The sequence below is a fragment of the Drosophila gunungcola genome, assembly GCF_025200985.1.
Source record: "Drosophila gunungcola strain Sukarami chromosome X unlocalized genomic scaffold, Dgunungcola_SK_2 000050F, whole genome shotgun sequence".
Taxonomy (NCBI): domain Eukaryota; kingdom Metazoa; phylum Arthropoda; class Insecta; order Diptera; family Drosophilidae; genus Drosophila; species Drosophila gunungcola.
The window spans coordinates 189,602-217,040 of record NW_026453194.1 but is presented as its reverse complement, the minus strand read 5'-3'; the positions used below and the strand labels follow the sequence as shown (position 1 = coordinate 217,040).

At 37.5% G+C, this 27,439-nt stretch overlaps 1 protein-coding gene across 4 annotated transcripts in view; it reads left to right on the top strand.

Moving 5' to 3' along the window:
* The window catches only part of LOC128261070 (uncharacterized), a 58,664-nt gene that overhangs the window by 5,499 nt on the left and 25,726 nt on the right, over positions 1-27,439 (top strand). For 2 of the 4 annotated variants that reach the window (XM_052994513.1, XM_052994510.1), the window contains exon 2: positions 4,459-4,809. In XM_052994513.1, coding sequence (XP_052850473.1) covers positions 4,529-4,809 — 281 coding nt within the window. In that variant the 5' untranslated portion in view covers positions 4,459-4,528. Of the gene's footprint in view, positions 1-4,352; positions 4,810-27,439 lie in introns of all 4 variants that reach the window. The other 2 variants (XM_052994511.1, XM_052994512.1) reach the window with 2 other exon arrangements.

Sequence of the window (27,439 nt, the reverse complement as noted above, 5' to 3'; positions counted from 1 at the left end):
ATTTTCGAAAAAATTGATGACCCCCACCCTTATCAAAAATGCAAAAATTGGTCAAAATATTAATTTATTCAAAATATTGATTTTTAAAAAACGGTTTTTGCATCAAAACAAAACTTATTTATCTAAACCGAATGTGGATGGGTAGTATAGGTCGCCAGCTTTACAAAACAGTCACTTTTATGGCTTTACGTCTAATTTTGGCCAAGTTACAACGAAAGGACTCTATAGGATTTTTTGATTTTTTGTCAAGTCTCCAAAACCCCAAAAAAAAACTTTAAAAATCGGTTTTTCTATCAAAACGCTGAGAAGTAATGGCCAAAAGATGGAATGTCATACCTCGGTGAATTCGTCATTAAATTTCCAATCAAATGGCGTTCCCAGTTAAAATTTTTTTTATTTTCAAATTTTCAAAAAAATTGATGACCCCCACCCTTATCAAAAATGCAAAAATTGGTCAAAATATTAATTTATTCAAAATATTGATTTTTAAAAATCGGTTTTTGCATCAAAACAAAATTTATTTATCTAAACCGAATGTGGATGGGTAGTATAGGTCGCCAGCTTTACAAAACAGTCACTTTTATGGCTTTACGTCTAATTTTGGCCAAGTTACAACGAAAGGACTCTATAGGATTTTTTGATTTTTTGACAAGTCTCCAAAACCCCAAAAAAAAACTTTAAAAATCGGTTTTTCTATCAAAACGCTGAGAAGTAATGGCCAAAAGATGGAATGTCATACCTCGGTGAATTCGTCATTGAATTCCCAATCAAATGGCGTTCCCAGTTAAAATTTTTTTTTATTTTCAAATTTTCGAAAAAATTGATGACCCCCACCCTTATCAAAAATGCAAAAATTGGTCAAAATATTAATTTATTCAAAATATTGATTTTTAAAAATCGGTTTTTGCATCAAAACAAAATTTATTTATCTAAACCGAATGTGGATGGGTAGTATAGGTCGCCAGCTTTACAAAACAGTCACTCTTATGGCTTTACGTCTAATTTTGGCCAAGTTACAACGAAAGGACTCTATAGGATTTTTTGATTTTTTGACAAGTCTCCAAAACCCCAAAAAAAAACTTTAAAAATCGGTTTTTCTATCAAAACGCTGAGAAGTAATGGCCAAAAGATGGAATGTCATACCTCGGTGAATTCGTCATTGAATTCCCAATCAAATGGCGTTCCCAGTTAAAATTTTTTTTTATTTTCAAATTTTCGAAAAAATTGATGACCCCCACCCTTATCAAAAATGCAAAAATTGGTCAAAAAATGTATTTATCTAAACCGAATGTGGATGGGTAGTATAGGTCGCCAGCTTTACAAAACGGTCACTCTTATGGCTATACGTCTAATTTTGGCCAAGTTACAACGAAAGGACTCTGTAGGTTTTTTTGATTTTTTGACAAGTCTCCAAAACCCCAAAAAAAACTTTAAAAATCGGTTTTTCTATCAAAACGCTGAGAAGTAATGGCCAAAAGATGGAATGTCATACCTTTGTGAATTTGTCATTAAATTTCCAATCAAATGGCGTTCCCAGTTAAAATTTTTTTTTATTTTCAAATTTTCGAAAAAATTGATGACCCCCACCCTTATCAAAAATGCAAAAATTGGTCAAAATATTAATTTATTTAAAATATTGATTTTTAAAAATCGGTTTTTGCATCAAAACAAAATTTATTTATCTAAACCGAATGTGGATGGGTAGTATAGGTCGCCAGCTTTACAAAACAGTCACTTTTATGGCTTTACGTCTAATTTTGGCCAAGTTACAACGAAAGGACTCTATAGGATTTTTTGATTTTTTGTCAAGTCTCCAAAACCCCAAAAAAAAACTTTAAAAATCGGTTTTTCTATCAAAACGCTGAGAAGTAATGGCCAAAAGATGGAATGTCATACCTCGGTGAATTCGTCATTAAATTCCCAATCAAATGGCGTTCCCAGTTAAAATTTTTTTTTATTTTCAAATTTTCGAAAAAATTGATGACCCCCACCCTTATCAAAAATGCAAAAATTGGTCAAAATATTAATTTATTCAAAATATTGATTTTTAAAAATCGGATTTTGCATCAAAACAAAATTTATTTATCTAAACCGAATGTGGATGGGTAGTATAGGTCGCCAGCTTTACAAAACAGTCACTCTTATGGCTTTACGTCTAATTTTGGCCAAGTTACAACGAAAGGACTCTATAGGATTTTTTGATTTTTTGACAAGTCTCCAAAACCCCAAAAAAAAACTTTAAAAATCGGTTTTTCTATCAAAACGCTGAGAAGTAATGGCCAAAAGATGGAATGTCATACCTCGGTGAATTCGTCATTAAATTTCCAATCGAATGGCGTTCCCAGTTAAAATTTTTTTTTATTTTCAAATTTTCGAAAAAATTGATGACCCCCACCCTTATCAAAAATGCAAAAATTGGTCAAAATATTAATTTATTCAAAATATTGATTTTTAAAAATCGGATTTTGCATCAAAACAAAATTTATTTATCTAAACCGAATGTGGATGGGTAGTATAGGTCGCCAGCTTTACAAAACGGTCACTCTTATGGCTATGCGTCTAATTTTGGCCAAGTTACAACGAAAGGACTCTGTAGGTTTTTTGATTTTTTGACAAGTCTCCAAAACCCCAAAAAAAACTTTAAAAATCGGTTTTTCTATCAAAACGCTGAGAAGTAATGGCCAAAAGATGGAATGTCATACCTTTGTGAATTTGTCATTAAATTCCCAATCAAATGGGGTTCCCAGTTAAATTTGTTTTCATATTTTCAAATTTTCGAAAAAATTGATGACTCCCACCCTTATCAAAAATGCAAAAATTCGTCAAAATATTAATATTTTCGGCAAGCCGAAGTTCATATATCCTTGTAGCTTTTGCAAAACCTAAATATTCTTGAAAACATTAAAATTATGATTTACTTGCGTATATATTTAAAATCTTTGAAGTTATGATGATTTGCAGCTTAATTAATTAATAATTCCTTTGACAGCTATATAATATCGTTTTCCGATTTTAATAAAATTATATTACAAAATAGAAAAGTTTCATTTTTAAACAAAATGTTTTTATATATTAATGTTTCTATGGGAGCTATATGATATAGTCGTCCGATTTTGAAAAACAATGCTAGATTCAAATATTTGAATGTTTATCTCTACACGCAGAGAATATTTATTAAAGTATAATTTATGAGCATATTTAAAAAAGGTACATATGGGTCATCATTGGTGTTTTTAAATGTATACTCACTTTTATAGTGTATACATACTATTTATATGTAGTGCCCAAACCCTAGTATAAAGAGCATTGCTGAAATAGAACTTTCATAATAATATTTTGATTGTTTTAAGTAAATGTCAGCTTAAAAGCACTCTTCACTTTAGTTCACTTTTTTTTCTGGATAGATTGGTAGAACAACTTCAAACCCTTCCTATGAAAAAAAACTAAATCGGAATGAAAGCGATGGAAATGTTTTAAGCCAAGTGCCGAGTACTTCAAAGTCCGGAGTGGGACTCTGGCGTACTTACTTATTTAAAAGTGAACTGCATTGGTCTGGTCGTTTATTTGTGCAAACGTGGGCGTTAATCTGCTCTGGGTGATCAATTGTCGGCTCCCGATTGTCATGTTGACGCATTAAGCCACTTGTCAATCATCAACTGAGGGCCTTAGTCCTTTCCCGTCTTGACCGTACTGGTTAAATGCCATTTCTGACCAATAAAACGGTCTATGCTCGCAATTAAATATGGTTATTTGATATTTGTTAGCAGAGTTGGCTTTTAAATTAAATTAAATGAAAGTTAAATAGGCACCAATAAATATTATCAATAAAGTTTCGACAATTTACGAAAAATGAAATTATTAATTAATAGTTGCAGGTACATTTGAGGATTTGGCCATCGAAGTAAATTCCTTTTCATCAATAAGCAAACGGTGAAATCGATTCAAATTTGTTAGATTAAAAGCATGCTTTGTAAGCAAGCAATTCCATCAAGACAGACATTTTAAAAGGGTTCTCGAAAGCCAACCTGACCGGGTTAAATATCTTAAATATCTTGCTTACCCGAAGCTTTAAAACGTTATTATGGTCTTCATACCTCCGTCCTCCGGAAGGATGAGTTATTTTCTGTTTTATTCTGTTTTGTTTTTTAATATTGCGGCTAATTTAGTCCGACCGTCGGTGCAACAAAAGACACAAGAAGGCGAGGAAATAAGGATAGAAATAAGAGAAACCGGGAGTTGGGCGCAAGAGGCTTTCCACCAGCCATGGCAATTAATTTACATTAATTTCCCTTTGTTCGCATGGCATTGTTTTCGTTCTTTCGTTTTCTTTTCTTTTGTTTTGTTTTGTTTAGCTTTGCTTTGCATTGGGTACCTGCCAGCTGATTTGATTAAAAAACAATTACAACACTTGGGCATCTGCTCTGTACCGTTTCATCGCGACCTGGAATTCCAAAACAGCAGCAGGAGCATCTGGAGCATCTGGAGCATCAGGAGGATCAGGAGCATCAGCAGCGTGAGAAGTGAAAGGATGTCGGACAAGCAAAAGGATCAGGAGAAGGATCAGGAGCAGCAGGTGACTGGCAGCAGCAATGGCAGCTGCGGATCTGGACCGCAACTGGAACCGCAACCGGAACCGGAAGTGAAAATGGAAGTGCAGGTGGTAGAGGCAGTGGGAGAATCGGAGGCATCGGGATCGGCCACCGGATCCGAAGCACCTGCTCCGGCCCATCCAAATCCAAATCCAACTCCGAATCCGAATCCAAATCCGGAGCTGGAGCGCGACAGGGACAGGGATTCGCACGGCGACAGGTGAGTCGAGCGGATAGCGGGGAAAAACATCTCCAGCCACGCACCTACCGTGCGACCTTGTCAATATCCATTAGCTAATTGGGCATGCGATGTCAGGCAGTCGGGCCCAAATTAAATCAACCCAATTACAATATCCATAGCATGCGTATATAATTAATTATATAATCCACATTTTATGCATATTATATCAGCATTTTCATCTGCATCGTCATTGCGTAATACTAACATTTTCAAGCGTTCCATCCCCCATCAAACACAGCAAGCAAATCTAAAGAATTATGTAAAGTTATGAGAGTACCCATACTGTAAATCAAACACCATTAAATATACTTTGCATTGTTACTTTTTAAGCAAAGCCTATCATAAATATATATATTATACCCCCCAATATTACTCATTAAGATATAAGGAATATTTATTTAACTCAAACTTAAAAATCTATATTTTAAATAGCAAGCCTATTTAAAGCCCAGCTACATAACAAAATTACACCACTCTTTTCGATCTGATGTCATTTTCATTAAGTGCACCCTCTCTTCAGATCCCAAGCCTTATCCCTATTTCAATCCCAATCCCAATCCCATTGCCGTAGCCATAGCCATACCCTAACCCATTTACCTGGGCCAAAAACCTCCGTTGTATACTACGTACACTGTGTTAACACATTTTGCGGCTGGTGGGGGATTCCAATTAGGGAAGCTTTATAAATAGAAAGCAGCCACTCCCAAATTGGACCTTAAAGCACAAAGTGAACCAAATCTTTTTGGAATACTTGGCCAGGGATGGGGAGGATATCCTCGGTTTCACAGGTGTCCTGAATCCTTTTTTGTCCTTTTTATTTTGCCAGTCGGAATATACTTTATAATACCTTTTTTCAATTATAAATTATAGTAAGTACTGTCAGAAATTAATTAATTCGTCTGAGAGCTTCTGATGTGTATGCGTTTTTTGGTTCAGGGATGAAAAGTGAAGGGATCTTATCTCTATTGCCATTATTACCCACTGATTGTGCAGTTGCTTACCATCTCTTATCTGCCCTATCGCAAAGTAATTTACGGCCGGATCAACATAAATTTATTTCCAATGCATATTCCATGGCCAAAACTAAAGCTTCCACCTTGAATTGATTCGGCCACATTCTGTTTGTTTTTTTATTTTTGGAAAAAATTTCAATTGCGCGTTATTTTTTTTTTTTCGAATCCGTTCTTTAAATTGTATCAGCGTTATTGGATGAGTCCTTGAAACAATTAACAGAAAAACCGAACTGAAAAATCGATGAGGTGTGGTTAGATACTTGTACCTAAGTGAATTGATATAAATGGGAGAAAAATATGTTGCTTCCTTTTCACTTACCTAGTTATAGATTTGTATTTATCATAAGATAATGCTCTGTTAGTTATTTTTATTTATTTTATATATTTTTTCATGCAAATTTTTGCAAATATGCTAATAAAAAATAGCATAATTTAACTAAAACTTGAAGATAAGTTTATTCCAACGCAAATGCAAGGTATAATGTTGTGTATTTTAACGTGTTATTACAACCAGACTTCATTGGATTATCTTTCTAGTATTTTTTGGAACCAATGTGTTCTCTTTCCCTAAAAGCCTTTTACGATTATACCAGAATATTTTTTATTTCTTTAAAATAATTATCAAACAGAAGTCCTGTTTTGTAATAAATGGTTGTCTAGCATTTGTTTTATACCTTATTTAAAATTTAGTCTTAATCATACTAAAGTTAAGTTGGCAACTGACATAATCAAGTTCTATCGTCTGTGTGTTTTTTTGTGTCATTCGGGTCAATTAGTAAGGAAAATCCTATTTGAAGTTGAACTTTGGCAAGAGTCCCACTCCAGAAAGTTTTGACTCCTTTTGCCGTGTTTTCCCCCGAGTTTTCCCCCGAGTTTTCCCCCGTGCCAACCCCTGTACTTCTGGTATTATGTTTTCCCTTCCGGCTGAGTTCCCTCCAGCTGGCTCCTTCGTCCTCTTCTTCTTGTTATTTCCGGACTGTCCCTTGGGGGCCACTTCCTCATCTTCATCCTCGTCCCGTTCCCATTCCCGTTATCGTGTCGCACTCAATCATTGCTCCATTCCGAGCATTCAGCACTGCAATTGACACTTTGTTGCGCGTTTTTGTTTGAACAATTTTTTTTTTTAATTAAATACCTAATTGGAGGAATATCAAACCGATGAAGCGTTGTCTTTTCGGGCAACAGTAAGGGGACATTCCGGCCAAGAGTCACTGCATTGTGGTGTTCAAACACCAGGACAGCGAACAGGAATGCGAGGAAAGTGAACAGGGCAGCATTGTCATGGCACATCCTGTTGCCCCACGAGATTCGACAGCATAATTAGCAACTCTTCGGCAGACATTCTTTCCTACTCTCCGTGGATTTTTCAGGCCAAATCCCACGATTTATTGCTGCCCGAGCATTAACAATGTCTTTAAGCAAGCCCGGAATGGACTGGATTGGGCACTGGATGGGATTGCGATTGCGATTGGGATTGGGATCGGGATCGGAGTTGGGATGTACTCGGAATTGGCAATGAGCCCCTGGCTATCCAACGTGGCACGTGATTTGGCTGCCAGATGAGCCAACTGGGAGCCCATGTTTCCCACACGCACTGCCATCACCATTCAGCCCTGCCAAATTGTTAATGGAAATTACTAGTTATTAGCTGTTTTGCATATTTTGATGAATCCTGCCTCCTGTGTTTTTCCACTCTTACTTACCTTAACTTGTTGCCAGTAGATAGCATTGATAGAAACGAGAAGGGATAATTATTTGGCTCACTTTAAGTTCATTAATTTGGGTTTTTTAATACTATTACAGCTGGGACTTGAACTTGACCTAAATAAGTAATAATTTAACTAAGGAACGGAACTTTGTACAATGATTTAAATAGCGAAGAAATAAAATTCTGAAATAATTTAAAATTAGGCAATTTTTTAAATATTTATTCTAGGGAACGAATGCAAACGTGAGTTTAATCAGTCAACAAAATATTCAATAATCCAGTTTATTTTTGAAAATCTCCAAATTACTAGTTTGTCAAGTCAATCCCGAATTGGGATGAATTCCACCTCCTGCAAGCAGTATATATCCGAACTGAATCCAATGGATCACTGATAAAATATTTGTATCAAGTCGTGAAAGGCAGTCGACTTCCGTTGCCGTTTCGCCATCCCAAAACCCCTTTTCGATGGCACAACTTTATGCGCACTTTGTATCTGTATCTGTATCCTTGAATCTCTCCGTTTTTTTTTTTTTTTTGGCCGCCTGCGAATTATTAAGTTTTCACGGGAAGAGATTTTTTCTCGGTCGGACGGGTGGTTAAGCACCGAAATGGAATGTGCTGGCATTGGCATCAAAATCGAGCAGGTATTGCCATACCCTCCTAAGCCGTGGCTCAATGCGAAAGGCGAGTACAAAAGTAGGGAAATCGACGTCTGTTGGCAATCAACTGTACACACAATTGAATCCGATTCAATTGACCAAACAGTCTGCTAAGAGAAGCGAATGCGAATGTGATTTCTAATCAATGGTGAGTCGCTCGCCGGGAATCTGGCCGTGACTGCGATTATGGCAGCAGCTCCAGATCTGGACCAGTGATTTACGGTCTCGAAAAATCCGCTTGATGCCAGATCTCAGCTCTCAGTTAACAGTACTCAGCTCCCAGCGGGTTTCGGCATTGGCATTCACTGCAGGGCCAATCCGAAAGCCAGAACTTGACCCCACCACGTGCCCCTGACCACTCTCCCCACTACACTCCTGAGTGTGGACACCGCCGCCAAACGGAGACACACTGCCACAATTAAACGCACAAGGACATGGTCATGGAAGAGGTCGTGGACGTGGATGCGAATGCGAAAGCGAATGTGGGGCGTTCCGAGTGGCACAGGGCGGCAACAGTGCCACACAAACGAACCCAACGCTGACCTTTGACACCGTGTTTCTCGCAGCAGGGACTTCGAAATGCACTGGGAGTAATTGGGGAGGCTTATACATACATCGTTTAGGGACACCCAATACCCCACCATTTCAGTCATTATATTACTTTTATTTTTTGGAAAACACCACTAACATATTCCAAGAATTTGTATCTTCATCTTCAAACAAACGAAATTGGTAAAACAAAAAAACATAGCCTTAATAATTAATGTTCCATTAATAAGCTTGATTAGCTTTTGATTGTTATAATATAATAAAAATATATAGAATAATTACTGAATAATTCTCAGAGAATAATAATAAATTTCTTTTCAAAATTTCATAAATATATGCCATAAATATTTTCTTTGTATTTAATACATACATGCTTAATAACAACAACAAATGAAAATTATAATATTTTGAATCCACTCATTCTTTAATATTTACTTATAAAATTCTTTTAAAAAATTCTTTAAAAAAACGAATAAGCATTGTTCTTTCCAAAGTTCAAACGATAGGTTTAAAATTTGAATAAAAAAGGTCACTGACGAGTTATTTAAATATTTTCTTTCCTGCATAAATAAATTTTCTGAAAAACAAATAGCACTTATTTCGAAGGTGACATTTCAACAGTGAAATCACAGAAAACTATTTGTTTATTTTGATGTGAATTACTTGTGAAACATGTCAACATGCTAATAGCCTGGAACAGAGCTAGTTCTAAGAGAAAATGGTAACCTTGCCACTGAGGGGCGGAAGGAGCAATTGGCCAAAATGGTATTCGAAGTAAACCCAGAAACGTGACGGGATTCACAAACGGCGTTGAACGCATGCCGGAATACCACAAGGACATCATAGCCGACCAAACTGGGTGGCTTTGCTTAGAACACCGACAAAGGCGACAAAGAGCTGCCTCTGAAAAAAAAAAAAAAAAACAAAAGCGCAGACCACAAGAAACAAGGTGTGGTAGCATCGGAATCTATGTTGAAAAAAAAAACCCTCTTCTACCAGTTGCTTTTCAATATCAGTTACGACTGTTGTGTTAAGTATACGCCACGTTGCCCACAAGTTGATCTTGAAACAAACGTTAACAATACAAACTTGCAAACTTAAACTGTTTTGCTTGTGAAATGCGCTTATGTATAGTTGAACTTCTGCAATTTAAATCACCCTAAGGCCATGAATGTTTTAAATCATGCAGATATAATGAAGGAGTGAAACATAATGGTTGGAAACAGACATATTCAGTGCAAAAAAAATGTAAAGGGCAACCGAAAAGTTCAAGCGATAGAATTCTTACATAAAAGTAAATTTTTGATAGAAATTATAATAGTACAAAAGCAAAAAGTTGTCTGAAAATGTTTTAGCATCCGTTTAGTTCTTTTCTGTAACATTGTTTTATTAAATATTGATAAAAGGAATAATAGTATCAGAATAGTGCAAAACTTAAGCTCTTAGGCTTGAAAATGTATTTTATTTTAGCTTATTTTATTTCAGCTTAAAACTTTTTAAGGTATTAAATAGTGGCTAACCTTGCCAATGTTCAATGAATATTCTGCCTTTGCCTTTGCTTTTGCTTTTGGTTTTGGTTGTGCCATTGTCGGCAGTCGAGAACAGACGTCTTTTGTCTGCGCCCTGTTTTCAGTTTGGACCCGTCCTATTCAACTTGGCCCGGCTATCGGTTACCAACTGACGTCACAACAGACGATGCAGCAACATCAACGGCAGCATTCTGATCTCGTTGCTCTGGCTGTGAAAGAATAGACTTATTAGCAACTGTTTTGGGCCAAAATCGCAGGTCAGGATTCAAGTGGAGCGGGTGGAATAAATAAAGTTTATGTGCGCAACGTACTGTTTGGGCCCTTTGTGTTTTTTGGCTTTTATTTTGGTCACCACATCATCGATTTTTGTGTGACGGCGAGCTCTAGCCAACACACACGCCCACACACACACGCCCACACACACACTCACACGCACACACACTCACACATAGTGTAGCACATGCATACATACATACGAAGATATGATTGACGTTGGCAACGGTAATAAATCGCCATTGAAATTTGGTTGTTCAGTTTGCCCGCTCTCGATTTTCGCTTTATTATCACACACTTCCCAAAACAGGTAGGATTGCTCTGCCTATTTGCTTGTAACTAAATCCCAATCATTTATTTTCAAAACTAAAACGTTGCTGAACCCTCAGCTCAGTATTTGAACATAAATGGAAAGATGAGTAACATTATGCACATTTTGCACTGCATTAATTATAATAAGTCTAAAATGGGTTTTATTTTACTTTTTGTATGCATTAAAAGTTAAGCTATGATATAATTTTTTCCAAGCCATCGAGGCTGTTAAGGGCATTTTACATAAGAATTTGTATTAATTTAAAACTTCGTTTTTGAATGCGCCAAAAAAATTGTTGAATTTATTATACAAAAGATTGCGATATGAAAAATTTCCTTTTTTTTTTGTTTTGCTTAACTTTCGAAAATAAAAGTTATTGCTAACAAAAAAATCAAAGAGATAAGTGAATCACTTATCACTCATATGATATATATACATACACAATTTATTTTTTGAGTACCCTTCAAATTTCAAAATCAAATTTAAAATCAAAAATATTCGTAAATATTTCATTAGTATATTAAAAATACAAATCAAAATACGACATTTAAATTTTGATTTTTAAATACAAATTATAATCGTTGCGTTATTATACATATTTAAGGAAAAACGAAATACTAAATGTCCGGGAAGAGATTGAAAGAGCATCGAGAGATTGCCAGAGAAAATTGCTTTACACTAATGATAACGAATACCACCGGATTGCGGATTGTTGTCAATAGACAGCTGGTCGAGATATGAATGGGGAAAATGTTTGGCTTTGCCTACAATAATAAGCAACCTGCTGCGAATCAATTAGTGTTGGCCCAGACTTTGGCCGGGCTTATTGGCGTTTAATTGGCGTTGCTCCGTTCGTAATCCTCCTTGGTGAAATTCCACCAGGTGAAATTCCACCCCCAGCGTGGCTCGAATGTCTCCGGCCGGAGAACAGTGTGTGCAACAGTTTTCGGAGTCGCACACAAAATGTATTGATTGCTATCGATTAGGCTGACTGTGTGGAGCGTGGGCGTGGAGCATGGGCGTGTGACAATGTAGACGGTTGGCTGCAAAATAAAAATATTGGGCGGAGTTGGAGGAGGAGGAGGAGGAGGACGATGAGGAGGAGGAGGATCAAGGACTTTAAGGACCAGCGATTGACATTTCCAAAGTCCGACGACTGGCGATGGACAAAGTTCAGAGCAAAGCGCAACAAATGTTATTTTATCCTGTTGCCGCTCGAGTCCTTGAGACCTAGAGTCCTTCAGTATTTAGTCCTTGAGTCTTGGAATCCTGTCCCCGCTTCAGTCACTTGCAGCTGCTGTTTTGCACAAGCCTTTTATCGGTTGCTGCTCTTTTTTCTCGCTGGCCGCTCCAACGACTTCCGTTTCCGTTTCCGTTTCCGCTTCCAAATCCGGTTCCTCTTCCGATTGCAATTCAGTTTCAGTTTCAGTTTCAGTTGCAGTTGCTCCCCGCATCTGTTTTCAATGTTGTTTGTTAATTTGTTTGTGCAGCTGAGCGGTGGAAAATGTGCAGGTGGCTGTCTTAACCAGATGGCCAGATGTGTGTGCTCTCTGACCCAATCCCTGATTTTTTTTAATCCCAGGAGGCGACTGCCACATACATTTCACGAATCACTAAATCTCTCGATTGCCAGCTTGCATATCTAAGCTTGGGAAAGTACTTATCTTTGCCTCTGCAAAGTGCAATTGGTAACGCACCCACGATTTGTCAGATTAAATGAACAACAAAGAGCTACCAAATCATTTTTGCAATTATATGGAAGTATTTGCAGTGGCTTTTTGCCTTAGAAGTTATCCCTGAATATTGACGCAAAAGTGAACGTTAAATGTTCCCGAGAACCACGATTTTCTCCTTGCCAATGTAAGACAGCTCTATACATATTGAATGTGTGGTCTAAAAATATGCCTTGCAACAAATTCCGTACTAATGATCAATTCCCGGAACCATTCTGATGGTGGCTCACACTGGCAGAGCTTATCTTTCACCGTTTGACACTTTGTAGGAATGAAAAACAAGCAGTCAACCAATTCGAATCCACTCCAATCATTGTCCCTTTCACATCGGCCTTGAACTGGGCCATCACCAGTTCCACTGCCCTTCATATTGACAAAATTTTCAGGGACATATTTTACGAGGCTGGAACGTTGGCAACAACCGGGCTGTCAAACACAGTCGGAGTCCAATGAAACGTAGCTGCACAGCACTTGCAGCTTAAGTTTGTTTAAATATTTGTACTGAAAACTTAATTTATTTAAATAGCTTAATCAAAATTAGTTTGTCTTAAATAGCGTTGTTTTTTTTTTGATTAAAAGGGGAGTGTTACTGAACATTAATATTCCACATATTTTAATTACGAAGAGGACAATCCTTTTTTTCATTGCATAATTACAGACACCATTATAAATAATTTGGAAACCCTAATGATTTCTCTATCACAATTATTATAATTATTTCATGCAACCCTTTTATTAAATGGGCTATTAGCACATTTTTTCGCCCAGTGTGCCATGTGGTAGCCAGTTGGCCACAATGATCAATGGCTGTGCTTTCTAGTTGAATTTCACGAGCTGTTGCCGCAGCCGAAAGTTTATTAATTTGTTATCCTGTCACTTGGCCGCTTTCATTGCCTTTCATTAGATTCTCCTCCCTGCTCTGCGAATCCAGAGACCGCAGAAATTAATTACCGGATTATTAGACAACTTCATTGGCCAGTCTCGGCGGCTGGGGTGTTTGGGCCAGTGAAAGGGGGCGTGGCAGTCAAGGCGATAAGCCCATTTCAGTTCAATTTTCACCATTCCCGGCAGCGGCCATTTGGTTTTGGGCTTTTATGATTAACATTTAATAAGAAAAGGTCACGCACCGAAAGGCGGTGGGTTGATTGCGAGTAATTCGAATAGGAATAGGGATTGGGTTAGGGATAGGGACAGGGATAGGGTATGGTCAGCCCTGCCGGAGAAAACTATATCAACAGCATTCCAGTCGCATCTGGGCCCGGCTAAATTAAGTGCCCAACTTAAATAACTCGAATTAAACATTAATAGCGTACTTAAAAGTTTTCCGTTTCGTTTTCTTCGCCGCCTTCGTGTTTCATTTATTGCTGTTGTTATTCAGTTCGTCCTTATTGGATTCGATTGTTGTTTGCTGGGCGCTTATTTTTTTTTTATATTTAAAGATTTTGGGTTCTTTTGGGGCCAATTTGTTGTTGAACCGAGGCCAATTTCTTGATGAAATGATATCGCCCTGAACTTTGGCATTCGTCTAAAACTCTTCCCAGTCGAAAAATCGATTGCTGACCCATCGATAGAGGAGCACTCTGCCACTTAAGCCGGTATTTCAATCTTAAACGGTTCATCGAGTTTCCCTTTGATTAAACAATTGATTCCATTATGCCTGCTCTATTTCTTTTATACCGCATCCATTTGATTTGATATTCTCATGACTGATTTTTCAGCATGCATATGTGCATGGCTGTTGTATGAAGGTGTATTTCGAGGCAATTATTTTGGAGTTATTTTGTTGTGCCAGTGTACAATGGCGATGCAGAAATTCTCGAAGCTTAAAGTCAATTAATGATACAATTTGCCAATAATCTATTATTCGCAGTCTATTTATGTTTGTGGAATATGCAATTTCGTTGTCATGGATGCGATTTACTTGGAGCCGACCAGATTAAATCAAAGGATTTATCAAGCTAAATTCATTTGTCGTTGACACTACTCATTCTCAGACTTTTCCGCAATCCTGCGCAGTGTGTTGTGTTGTCCTTGCAGAGATGTAATCATGAAATCCCTGCAGATTCCTCTCCATCCTGCAGATGCGCCTGGCATCAGCGTTCGAGCAGATACTTATTTAATAAGCCCGCGACACGTCCTCCGTGTTGCGCCTAAGTGTTTCCCAAAAGCAAGCAAAATTAGGGGCTGCGATTGCATTCCAATGTGCTTAAGCCAATTTCATATACTTCACAGTGGGTAGAAAAGACAAAAGTGTAGCAGGTAGGGTTGGTAAAACATCGGTAGTGTGCACTATCGATAGTTTTGACTATCAAAAGTATCAAAAATTGTTCAGCCTCAAAAAACAATAAACAAAATATCAAAAGAAACAAATCCAAACTCATAAATTATTTTATTTGAGGCTTTTATACAAAGCAAATTATCACAAATTTGATAGGGCGATGGTGAGCCCAAACCATCGATGTCTGTTAAGTTGTATAACCGTCGATAGTATCGATAGTGCTATCGTTTGTTTTAGCAGGGCAGCTCTTGGTGTCCTTTGGCCCACTGTGCCCATGCAGGCAGGCCACTTCAGCCAATCCAAGTTCGACGCCAACCATGTCTGGGCCGCTCGAGATGTTGTCAGCTTAAGTGCTTCATTTGAGGCGCCATGAAATATGCAACAGGCCGCCCAAGTGGGCTCCCAGCAAACAGAATGTACATGCACGTCCTCGAAGCCGTACAATCCTGGTACTCCTACCGCTGAGGTACTCCTACAGATGATTGCAGCCCATCAGGAAGGGAAGATGGGCCTCTTTTAGATTGTGCTGCCTCCAATGCCTCGGATTCGACTCCAATTCTGTCCTCACTTTCGCTCCCTGGGGCTCAGTATTGATATGCTATGCTCACTTCGGGGCTTCTATGTGGGACCTGCCATAATTTCACTTCGTACAAGTGCCTGCTAAAAGACATTCTAAAATTATGCATGTCGTCTGAATTTTCACCAAATTGTCGCAGCAAAAATGTCTGTTAGCTCGTTTCTCATCCACAAATAATTTTTTTAAATGTTTTTTTTTTGCTCTGAGAGCTAAGGCAGAAAATGTTTTTAATGTGTGCAGGCAACTCGAGCCGCATGTTGTGCCAAAAGACGTATCAATTTCCAAATTGTGTGATTTTTTCAACCAAATTATTTTTTTTCAATGTCAATATATACCTTTAATCAGCGTTTAAAATTCGTTAAAGTTATGAAAACCATTATGATATTTATTATTGGATTTATAAAAAAAAGCCTTCATTAAACAGTTTTTTTTTTTTTTAAAGAGAAATTGTCACGAATATAATTTAAGTTCGAAAGTCCAAAGGATGATTACGATATACCTTATTTTTCTTACAGCATACTCTAGGTTTATTTGTAAATGATTTCAAAACTCTAGTGATGAAATGTAGGTAAGACATTCTTTTTTTCAGCATTTCTCTTATAAGCCAAACATTTTAATCCATTTAACATTTTTGATAACCCATAGATTTTTTTTTCTAAATCCAAAACGATTGGGGCTAAGTCTAAATTAATTAAGGTCTTTGAGCCAAATGAAATGATTTTCTTTTCAGCTGTCTTTTTTTCCCTGGCGATTGTATTTGCGCCGTTTAAGGCTTTGCTGTCATTTAAATACAAATGAAAACGGTGCGCATACGTCACAGGTTGGTGGTGGCAGAGGGGGGTGTGGCGTTGGCAGATGGGCGGCGGTTAGGCCATAAGGGTTTTCCAGACATCTGCATATTGCCATTGTGACAGGCGGACGTAAAAGCCAAGCATTGCAGGATGAAATTTTCGACCTCCCCTTTGCACATGTGGGAAAGTAAAAATATGGGTGAAAGCCGAAGGAGCGAAGGAGCGTGTGTGTCCTCGCTGGTGAAGGAGAAAAAAGAAAAGGGGCTGGGGTTTGGGGGTTGGGGGTTGGGGGTTGGGATCCTTCTGCAATTTAGCGCGACAACAATGGCGGCCAAGTGGCGCCATCATTTCCTACCGAGCCCAAAACTTCTGCTCTTCTGTTCTCGTACTTTCTTTTCTTTTTGGGGTAGGCATACAAAACCCAGAATTCGTATGTGAACTTGTGTATTTGTATTGCGGCGTTGTGTTGTTTTGTGTTATGTAGTATAATTAAAAACCCCGAGCAAAAACAAGGAAATACAAGACCAAGGGAAAGGCGGCATCCAGGCACGAAATTAAATATTTACGTGTCCAATTAGTAGTTAAAAAAAATGTAAGCAATTGAAAGATCAAAAGCAGAGAGAAAAAAAATAAAATTAAATGCCGACGTGTTTTTTTCACAAAGCATACAAATTCTCTTTTTATAAAACACAACAATTATGAAGTTAAAAAAACCGAACTATTAAATAATTTTTAAGTTTGCAACATAATTGCCATCGCTTAAATTAAAGCCTTGAAAGTGAACACGTTAAATTAAATCATTGTAAATAAATTTAAACAGCCAACTCAAAAAAAAAAACACTCCAAGTATAATTTTGAATACTTTTGAAGAAAGCAAAATTTGCTATCAGCGGGCGACAATATCTTTTCGTAAGTTATAAATCCCCATTTAGTCAAATTTTTAACATTTTAAAGTTCTTATTTATGAAATACTCTTTTTTAATACAATGACTTTGTATAATGCAAAACAATTTTATCAAAAGTTAATTCATTAAATATGAGCCACGTTAGAAGAGGTCGTAAATAATGATATTTTTGCGACGTGAGTGATGGAAATTAGCTTGGGAACTGAATGGATTACATACGATGAGGTGAAGTGAACGTATCCTTTAAGAAAACCGTTGAGAAAAAAAGAAACTTTTAAATTTTATGCTTGGGCAAAAAGGCACAGATTGTTATTTGCTACGAGAAGGCAGTTATTCCACCCTTAAGCCCATTATTTGTCACAAAAATAGCCGTTCGCCACATTGTTTATTTGCAACCCACACAATCTCGTGCCAGAGGGACCACAAAAGCAATCTCATCATCGACACTTTTTGCTATTTATTTTCATTATCCTTCCCACAATTCCTCGCACTAATCAAATGACTGGGAAAAACAGTGAAACAGCAACGGCCGTCGACCGAGGAACATAATCAACGATAACAAAGTGGAAATTGAAATCAAATTGGTACACGCAAAACAATTTGTGAGAAAATAGTTTTGTAACTACATATTATAAAAAGATTTCTCTTTTTGTTTGCTTAACTATTTATCATTAAAATATGTGTAGTTTTTTGTTGCCTTCGTTTGGGTTCTTTGCCTTTTTTTCCCACTTGTGCCTTATAATTCTCAACTCGTTCGAGCACAGTATCTTTTCTGCCGAACATCCATACACACTTCTACACTACACTGAAAGCCAAAAAACCCACGCCTGTCAATGGCTTATGATGAATTAACGTTTGGAAATGATAATTTTATAATTTCAAAAAAACAATATTCCTTTGAATGCATTTGAATTACTAGTTTATTTCGATTTCTGGTTTCGTTTGTTTATGCCTTTCAGCTAAACACATTTTGGTTTAATCTTATTTAATGGGCTTTTGTTTGTTTTTTACTATTACTTGCCATACCTACATATATATGGTTGTGAGAGCAAAAAAATTTGCTGATCTGCTTGTGTTGAGGGTTATGTTGCCGGCAAAGCAAAAAATAAAAAATCGCAATAGCACTTGCTTTTATTCTCAGCAACGCCCATAAAATGTATTGATTGAGCTTTGACTGCTAATGATGCAAATGCAGTAGGCTTTCGGGCAGAAGCGTTGTGAGCAAGTTCCTAAAGGCGCCCCTACAAATTGCTAAAGAGAGGGCGAGGGGGGAAGGGGGGGGGGGGGGGGGGGGGGAGGCGGTACACAGCATTGTGGGTTGCTGACGATGGGGGTCTTGAGGGGGCGGAAAGGATTCAAAACAGCAAAGAACGAAAGTGGAGCAATGGTGCAACAACAGGCGAACAGCATCATTAAAATGCAATGCATCAACGCGCGATTGTCTGTATGACAGTGTGACAGTGTGACAGTGTGTGCGGTGGTGTGTGTGGACATTGTTGTTTTTCCTCATTTCCCATCGGCTCCGACACGGCACTCATAATTAAACGCATTTTGTATTTAATTATGTGACGTCAGGGCAGTCCAGCAATAGTAGTTACTATCTGGATAGGATCCTTCATCATTCTCCATTTAGCAGCTCGCATTTCGCATTCCCTTTCTCTGACCCCTCGCATTTTTGCATAATAGTTTTTGGATTTAAGTAGAGCCCTCAAAGGGATTAGTGCTCAGCAACAATTTAGCAACGAAATAGGCGAAAGCTAAAACCCTGCCAGGCTGAAGCTGTCCAAAAACAAAAAAAACAAAAACCCAGGCTGTCAGCCGAGAGTCGAGGTCCTGATGCCAGGATCTCAATGTGGACGAGTTGAGGGGCGGCAATGAATTGGTCCTGCTCTGGCAATTGAAGACGCTGCCAAGTGTGCCATGAAAATGTAATGGCATTGCATACTCCATCCTTTCGGACAGGCTACCAGATACGAGCCAAGAAAAAGCTCTGCAAGCTACGTTGTTTTTTCATCTGACGCTAAGCCTTAATGTTTGCGTTAAATTCAACAAACGGCCGTTCCTATTTCAACAACTAAGTGATGAGGATAGCTTCATACAATCGCCCTTTTGTTTGCCTAAATGAACCGTACTCGTGGTTAAGCAATTAAAGGATCTGCCCTGTTTGCCATAAAAAAGTTATGGCAGGAATATGCCTGGATTTCCCCATTGGGCTTATGTCACAAGGACGCTGTGCAAATAAAAGTTATTAGCCATTTTCCCTTCGCCAGTTGAGTCTAATTTTGGCGCTAAGCCCAGTAAATGCTTATAATGCTGAGGCATCTGTCATTTCAGCTTAAGATTTCAATTACGGCCATTGAAACGAATCAGGTGTATCCTTTTCTGCATAAGTTCGGCATGTGTAGGTATTCTGTTTTTTGTCTTTTACTAAGGTCTCTTCAGTATTTCACGTTCGGCATTTTGTTAAAGCCAATCCAGTCCAAAACTCAAACCATCAGCCACCAAAAAAAAAAATGCAAGCAACAGCGGCTTATTTATTATTTATTTGGATTTACCTTATCAATAAGGACGTTTAGGAACGGCACAAGCCACAAAGGAAGTTCACATAAAAAATATTTCGTGTTGGGATTTTGATTCTAAAATGTTACATGAACCCTCGGATTTAATGTAATGTCGCATTCAACATTCTATTTAGACAGAAATTAAAACAACATGTTCAAATATATCTGTAAAATATGTTTAACATATAAAATTCATATTTGAAGAAAACAAGCTTTCTGGTAAAAAAAAAATAGATTAGTAAATCCAAGTAATTTATACCCAATTTAAATAAGATTCGCTTTTTTTTTGTGTCCATTGCGGTTATTAATGATTTTGAATATGTATTTATTAATTTATTTCTTTGGGTGTACGGACAGACATATGGATAAATGGTAGGACAACAAAATTTTATTATCTGAAAATTGTATCTTAATTTTAACCATATTAATTAATTTTTAATCTAATATTTTCCAATAAGTTCAAATAATTAAATATTATGAAACTCACTTGCAAGGGAGCTGCATTAACCTACAGGTAACTGGATGTAATGAGAGCGTGTGAATATTTTAACACGAAGGCAAACATAAATAATCCTTAGACACAGTCAAAAGCGTCGAGGTTGTTTGCATGGAATGCATTTAACGTATACTACCTCAAATAATTTATTTAATTTGTAGTAAGCGGATTTGCTTCGACTTTAAAAGTTCACCAAAATGTTTAGTGGCTCATTTCTCTGGTTAATGGGAATGTTTGCGGATTGTTGCTTCTATTTTGGGTAAGCACCCGAATTATCTAAATATAGAAGTTATCAGCATTAATATACATTTTCCGGCATTTCTCGATCAATTTTTAAGGCAGCATATTTATTTTGAAATTGGTTAGCTGAGTATCGGGTAACTAAAAGTCGCGTTTATTTTCGATTCTCATTCCAAACCGGATCCCATGTAAAATTATTTAAATTGCGACTAATGTCCTTCAACAAGTACGTGATTTGGCTGGCTTGGGTGTGCATAAATGGTGTAATCATCATAAATTATAAAAATGGAGGGGTGTTTCCTGTTATAATGCTAATAAAATAATGATAGATTGAAGCATGTTGCTTAAATATATCTAGCCCTAACAAAATAAACGTTATTTACTGTTGGATGCGGATATTTGCAGTTAAATAAGTCAGCAATTTATGATAATAAGCGTATTAATAATTCAAAAGCAAGTGCATACGCATAGTTAAAACTTAAAACTGCTATTGCTAGCATATCAAATGGGGTAAGCTAATAAAACCCTGCACACAAAGCATTCCACATCCGCCCTGTGGCCCATTGGCAATGTAAATATGTCCGAAAAACGCAACGACTGAATGGCTGGCAGACTTAATTGGAATTTAAATCAAAGATTAACTAATTTGGTGCGGAGTAGTGTGCACAGCTACTTGCAATTCAGCTGCCAGGTTTTTCCCCACTTCAATCATGGTTGAAGCACAATTTAAGGCGCGTGAATTATGCATGCTACGAGGAGCAGACTGCCGCCGCCGCCGCCGCCATTCGTGTGTGCTGGATTTGGGTCAGAGTGGCAAAATCAATAGCACCCTGTTCGGGTGGGTTGGCAAAAAATGCCAGCGACAACGGCAGGTAAATTCCTCCGGCCCCCAAATCGCAAATCGCTTCCATTTATATGCCGTTACTTCAGTCATTTTCCAAATCAATTTTCAATTTGTATTCATAGCAAATTAGACGCGCGACTGAAGCGAAATGCAATGGCCGCCACCCTCGCTACTGTGCTTCTGTCTCGAAATGTCTCGAAATTGTCTTGTCATTCGGGGCGATGGCAGCGCCAAATTCTCGTTGGAGCGTTAAACTCTGCCCGCATTAATTTGCTCGGCAGGACTGACCCTCGTCGCCTTTGCGTTTGGCAAAGCCAATAGGAAATAAACGGACAAGTAACCAACGAAACAAAATGCAAACATGAAACGAAATCCACACAAAGCACTTAAATTCAGGGCCCCAGAAAAAGGGCATAAGGCAGAACTCGTTCTTCACACCGGGAAAAATAACAAAAAATGTTAGCAAAACCCAGTAGAAGGTCTGGTCTTAATCGCTGACAAAATCTGAGGGAAGTTTTCCCAAGAAATGAATGATGCAATGAAAGAATATTTTTTATGTAAAATTAGTTTTTTGTTGCAAATTGCCCTTTTTTTCAGCACAATGTAAGCTTTTGTGACGTAAATTTTTTTTTTTTTGGTGTTAGGAGCAAATATTTTAGCAATATCTAAGCTAAAGACATTGATGATTTTTTGTGAGTGTACACCATGCCAGTGGCATTTCCACAAGGAGCAAAAGTTTGACCCACTGCTTTTGTGACCTGTATTGCTATTGAGTTCTTTGCTTTGCCGACATGACCAATTTTATTTAAAAAACTGTTAAAGGAATCCATCGTGTCCTTCGGAGTTTTACATTTCTGTCACTAAACTTTATGAAAAATAGAATTCTTTAAATTGTTGCACAAAAACAAATTCAATACAGAATTATAATTTTTAAATTTAAATTTTAAAGAAACCTAAACTTAATGTGTCTGGTGTTTTAAAATGTATCAAAAATCTACTCATTTTATAATTTTCAAAAAAATTACTGATAGTTGCATTAAATAACATAGCACTTGCTTATGTTAAAGTTCGTTACTAATTACTTTTTCGCAATATAAATATTATTCCATCGCCAATTTTTCGTAATTTATTTAAATCAACTTACACGAACAACTCTTCGTATTATTTGTAACAACGAAATATCCAACTTCAGACATTCTTTACGTTTGCTACTTTTCGTTTTATGTATCAGTAATCTTTTGCAGGACATTTCACAATATAACTTGAATGCTAGTTGGCCTCAAAGGCTCAGAGACGCCGTTGCGAGGGTAGTTTGGAAAGCGGCCTACTCTCTCTTTTCACTTCTTATCGTTTTTTTGGTTTAACGCAAGAAAAACAAAACAAAACGCAAAGCAAACACACTACCCAAAAGGTTGCTAGGGATGAGTGCCGGCCACACGGGCTCGTATTTGTATGCAGATATAAAAACTTCAAAGCACACACACTTAGCGTGCTTAGACACGCACTGCTACACACACGAACATGGCGAAAAAGGCGAGAGGGCGAAAAGGCGGGTGGGCGGAAACGGAAACGAAAGTGCAAACGAAAACGGAGAGGAGGGCGGGGGACTCCATGGCGGCTACTTGATGTCGCTGTCACAGATTTTGTTACGCTTCTCTTTTGGCTAAGCGTTTGCTAAGCTGAGGGTGTGGGGGGCAGAGGGAGGGGGAGGGGGAGGGGTAGGGGCAGGGGATCGTGATCCAGGACACGTGGCGTTGCATTCGATGCGTGACATTCGCCGGGTCAAGTGCAAATTGGCTTAGCATGAAAACGTTTTTGCAAATCATTTCATGTCATAGTACATATCAAATTTTCCCCTTTCTTGTGGTATCCCTTTTTATTACAACCAAAGTGTAACAGATTGAGTTCGTTATTTGTTTTGCACATTTTAGCGGTTTTTATTTTTTTTTTATTTCTTGTTGACGGCTGGCTTACAGGCGGTTTTTATATTGTTTTGCGGTTTTACATTTGTCGACAGGGTGAATTACCAACAGTTTCAATTTATTGATTCTATTCCCCTTTCACGTGTTTTGCTCCCTAGTTTAATTTAATTTAGGTTTTTATTTCGTTTTCATATTAGCAACCAGAATTTCCAGTTGATTAAAGTTTCTTATCAGCACTCTAACTAACAATTACCAAAGATATCATGCCGTTTTGTAGCTGTATGACTTCCACCTTTAATGAGATCACAAAGAGAGTTCTGGATTAATCCTTGCAACTTTTTTTATTAAGGCTTTTAAGTCGTAAAAAGTTTACTATATGTTTCGGGTTGCATTAGCTAAGTGAAAAGGCAAAGTAAACATTGATTTAATTCGTTTTGAAATGTAACCTGGCTGATGGGAAGTCTAATTGCAAGCCACAACACAAAACAGCCAGTCAACTTTGTCGTTTTTCCAAGCTGTTACTAAGTTGTTGGCACACATCTCCTTCTTTCTCGAAGAATTTGGCCACGGCAAACTTCCAGATTCTAACCAAAATGCCCAAAGGCAAGCACACAAACAAACAAACACTGAAAGACAGGATGCGACATCCCGCACACACACACACACACACACATACACCCAGTGGTGTGTACTCAGCTGCGGCTCATTTGATCGCTGGGCTTGGCCAATTGACGGAGGAGAAGACTTTTTACGTAAATATTTCACAAAATTTTTGCTAATTCGACTCCTGCCCCCACTCATCATTTGCTCAGCTGCTCAACTGCTCGTTGTCATTTTTTTTTGTTTTCTGGCCCCCCACAAAAGTTGCCAAAAGTGGAGCACCGTATCTCGGCCTCTTGGCCCAACATAATTAAATCCGGAAACATTCGACTTGCGGCCCAAAGGTTCATTTGGGACTATTGCCTACTTATGCGGGCACAACACTCCAATCAATATGCGCATTGGGAGCCTTAAATAAGGTTAAGTCCATTGGTGGATATTGGAATTTGGTTCAGAGCTAGTTCTGTGCAACCTGAGTTTATCTATTTTTTTTTTTTTGTTAAAACATAAAATCTTTGTCAACCTTATTTCAAACAAACTAGTTAAATTAATTGAACTGAAATAAACGAATTTGAAACTATTGAACACTATCTTCAAAGAATGTGTCATCAAAGAAAATTTAAGACCGTTCTGTTATCGCTTTCAACGTTTTGCGTTGGAATATTGATGGTATAGGCACTCTTAAGGTGTTTGCGCAATAGTTTTAAAGTATATTACTCATACGCACTGTTGCCATTGCCTATTACTTATACACCTTACTCGTAGGTTAAAATGATATGTTGCTTAGGATGATAAGTATGTAGAAAAGGGGTTTCGATCTTTTAAAGTCTATATATTCTTTAAAATATAGGAGCTAAAGATTTGGGACTAAGCACACGGATTATACCAAAAACTTTCAAAATCAAGAAAATATTTCTGAAGTTTTTACGAGATTAAAGTTAAAAGACAGATAGGTAGTTTAACCTTTATCTGTTTATAAAACTAAGTTTCTCACCGCAAACCAAATTGATAGTGGATTGTTTTGATTTTAGTTATTAGCAACTCTTATTTAAAAGTCATTTAGTTGCATAAAATGATGAACTAGGCAACAAGAAACGACCTGATAACCAGCCAAATGGTTTGGAAAGAAAGTTGGCTCGCACTTGATGTTCACCAATAGTACGGTTACGTGTAGAGTGGCTGCCGACGGTCTGTTTGCTGAGGTTTCGCCCAAGTTCAAGTGCTCCAAAACTTTCACTCTCGATTGGCAGTTTCCTACCCGTTTCGGCCATAAACGGGCAAGTGTCGTTAAATATACATGAGAGCGCCCCGAGCGCATAAATTGTTGTTTAATGAGTGCAAACGCAAAAGCAAACGCAAACGCAAACACGAACGCAAACTCAAACGCAACATGTATACTCGCACAATCGGACTCCATTACCAGGGAATTCGCTTTGTGCCCCGAAGACTTTGAGCTTGGCTAACAAGTTTGTTCCATTTTCCTGGGCGACTGGCGTTTTGAGTTATTAATAAATAGAGTGTTGCCCACCCACGCACACACACACACACACATACACAGACACACACACATGGGCACATGTGGAGCACATCCGTTCAGGTTCTCATCAATATTTACCCTGGCCAAGTAATTGATAGCTTATTGATTTACATGCATGAGAACTACCTTTCTTTTTTTTTCCCTACTCAACTGAGTGCTTTCCTTTCACGCCTTATTCATTTTCCAAAGAGCTTCGAATACTTTACCTGTATGCCTATGCATTTAATTGTGCTTAGGTTTTGTGACCTTGAGAAGGGTACAAGTATTTATTTATTTATTTGTTTATTTCGCCAACAAAATAATCATTTACTGGCTTCTTAACTAGACCTAGCTAATTACATAACTAATTAATAGTAGAAAAATAATTGCAAAATGCAAGTATACAAAAAAAGGGAAATAACTTACAATAAACAGGGCATAAGTCAATTTAGGATAGGCTTTGAATAAACTATATCATATTAAAATCCAAAAAATGTATTTAAGTTTGTTGAAAAGTTCCATATTTTAAAATGGGGCCTGCCCCAATTTTAGCTTGCCAGCTTTATGGGGTAAAATCTACAGATTTTTACACAAAAATTTAAACTTTTTGGCAGTCAAAAACAATTGTATTAATTGTTTATTGTAAATAAACTGCCAAGTATAAAAGCTATTTGCTTAATAAAGTTCGCATGACATTTGCCATCTCGAAATGCTCGAAATCTGAAAGGTAGGCCAAAATATAGAAAGTTAAGTTCACCAGGGGTGAAAGTTATGAGGCAACGAAGGAGATAACCAAGTGGGCGGGGCAGGAGACAGCTGACTGATTAAGGCGCAATTGGAAGCTGTCTCAGCTGACTCAGCTGCTGATGATGATGGGCTTTGCCAGTTGCCGCAAAATACAAAATTCCCCCAAAGCCACACACGCACACTCCTCAAATCCACTTCCCTATTCCCCAGCCCGGTGCCTGGATGTCTCAGCTCGGCAAGGCCTGCCCTAGGCTCAGAACTCATTAAATTACAATAAAATAAATATCGCACACACACCCAAGGCAGAAAAAAAAAAACGCACCGGAAACTCACATAAATCTCGTCATAGGAATCCAAGGCAAAAGAAAATAATTCCGGAAACTTGACAACATCCATTCAGAGCTGGGGATGAACATTCGAGGTCGGGAGTCGAGTTAACAAAAAGTAATTTAACAATTCACATTTAGGTGTGCCGATTTTTCAAATATTACTTAACTTTTTTAATTTTAATTTTTTTTTTGTGTGAAAACACCTTTAAGTGAATTTTATTTTATGTTTATTTATTAAAAAAAAAAACAGAGGTATTTCGAGGGGGATAATTCAAAGAGCACATTAAAATAAGAATTTAATCAAATATCTGAGTTTACACTGAGTAAATATTCTTTCATAAAGCTCTCGTTTGGCAGTAGAATTGCTTAAGTCTGATACATATATATTATAACCAAAATTAAACAAAAAATGGAGTGAAAGGAAAGGAAAACCTCAAATTAACGAGTTCATTTAATAGCGGACATTTTTCGTTTATTGAGTCGATTGCGTAATACACCGCCTTATTGTCATTTGTAAATGTTCAACAGTTAAGTCATTAAAAAACAGACACGAAATTAAAAGTTTGTATCAGGGCATATTTAAATAAATAATACAATTTTAATTGAGTAGCTCTACTTAATGTTCTTTTTCCGACTAAGCGCTTAACTTACATAAACAATCATATAAGGCTAACAGTGTATAAAAAGACCTACGGTCTCCTGAAAATTTAATGCATATTTAAACACCTCCACAAACTCATAAAAGTGCCTTTAAATACTTATTCGCCATATAAATAGTATCGCCCCCAAACATGGTATCTAATTAGACGAGAACGAACTCAAAAGCATATCATTGTACCCACTTCCTTCTTCCTGATCCCTATACCCGCATGCCTCCAACTTCTATCATTTGAGAAGATTAACAAAATGCCTGTCCAACTCTGCAAATATGTAAAAACGAACGAAATAAAAACACCATTTAACATTTGTGTACAAAGCCAAACAAGCGAAAGGGGCGACAAGAATGGAAAAAAGAGCAAAAACTTT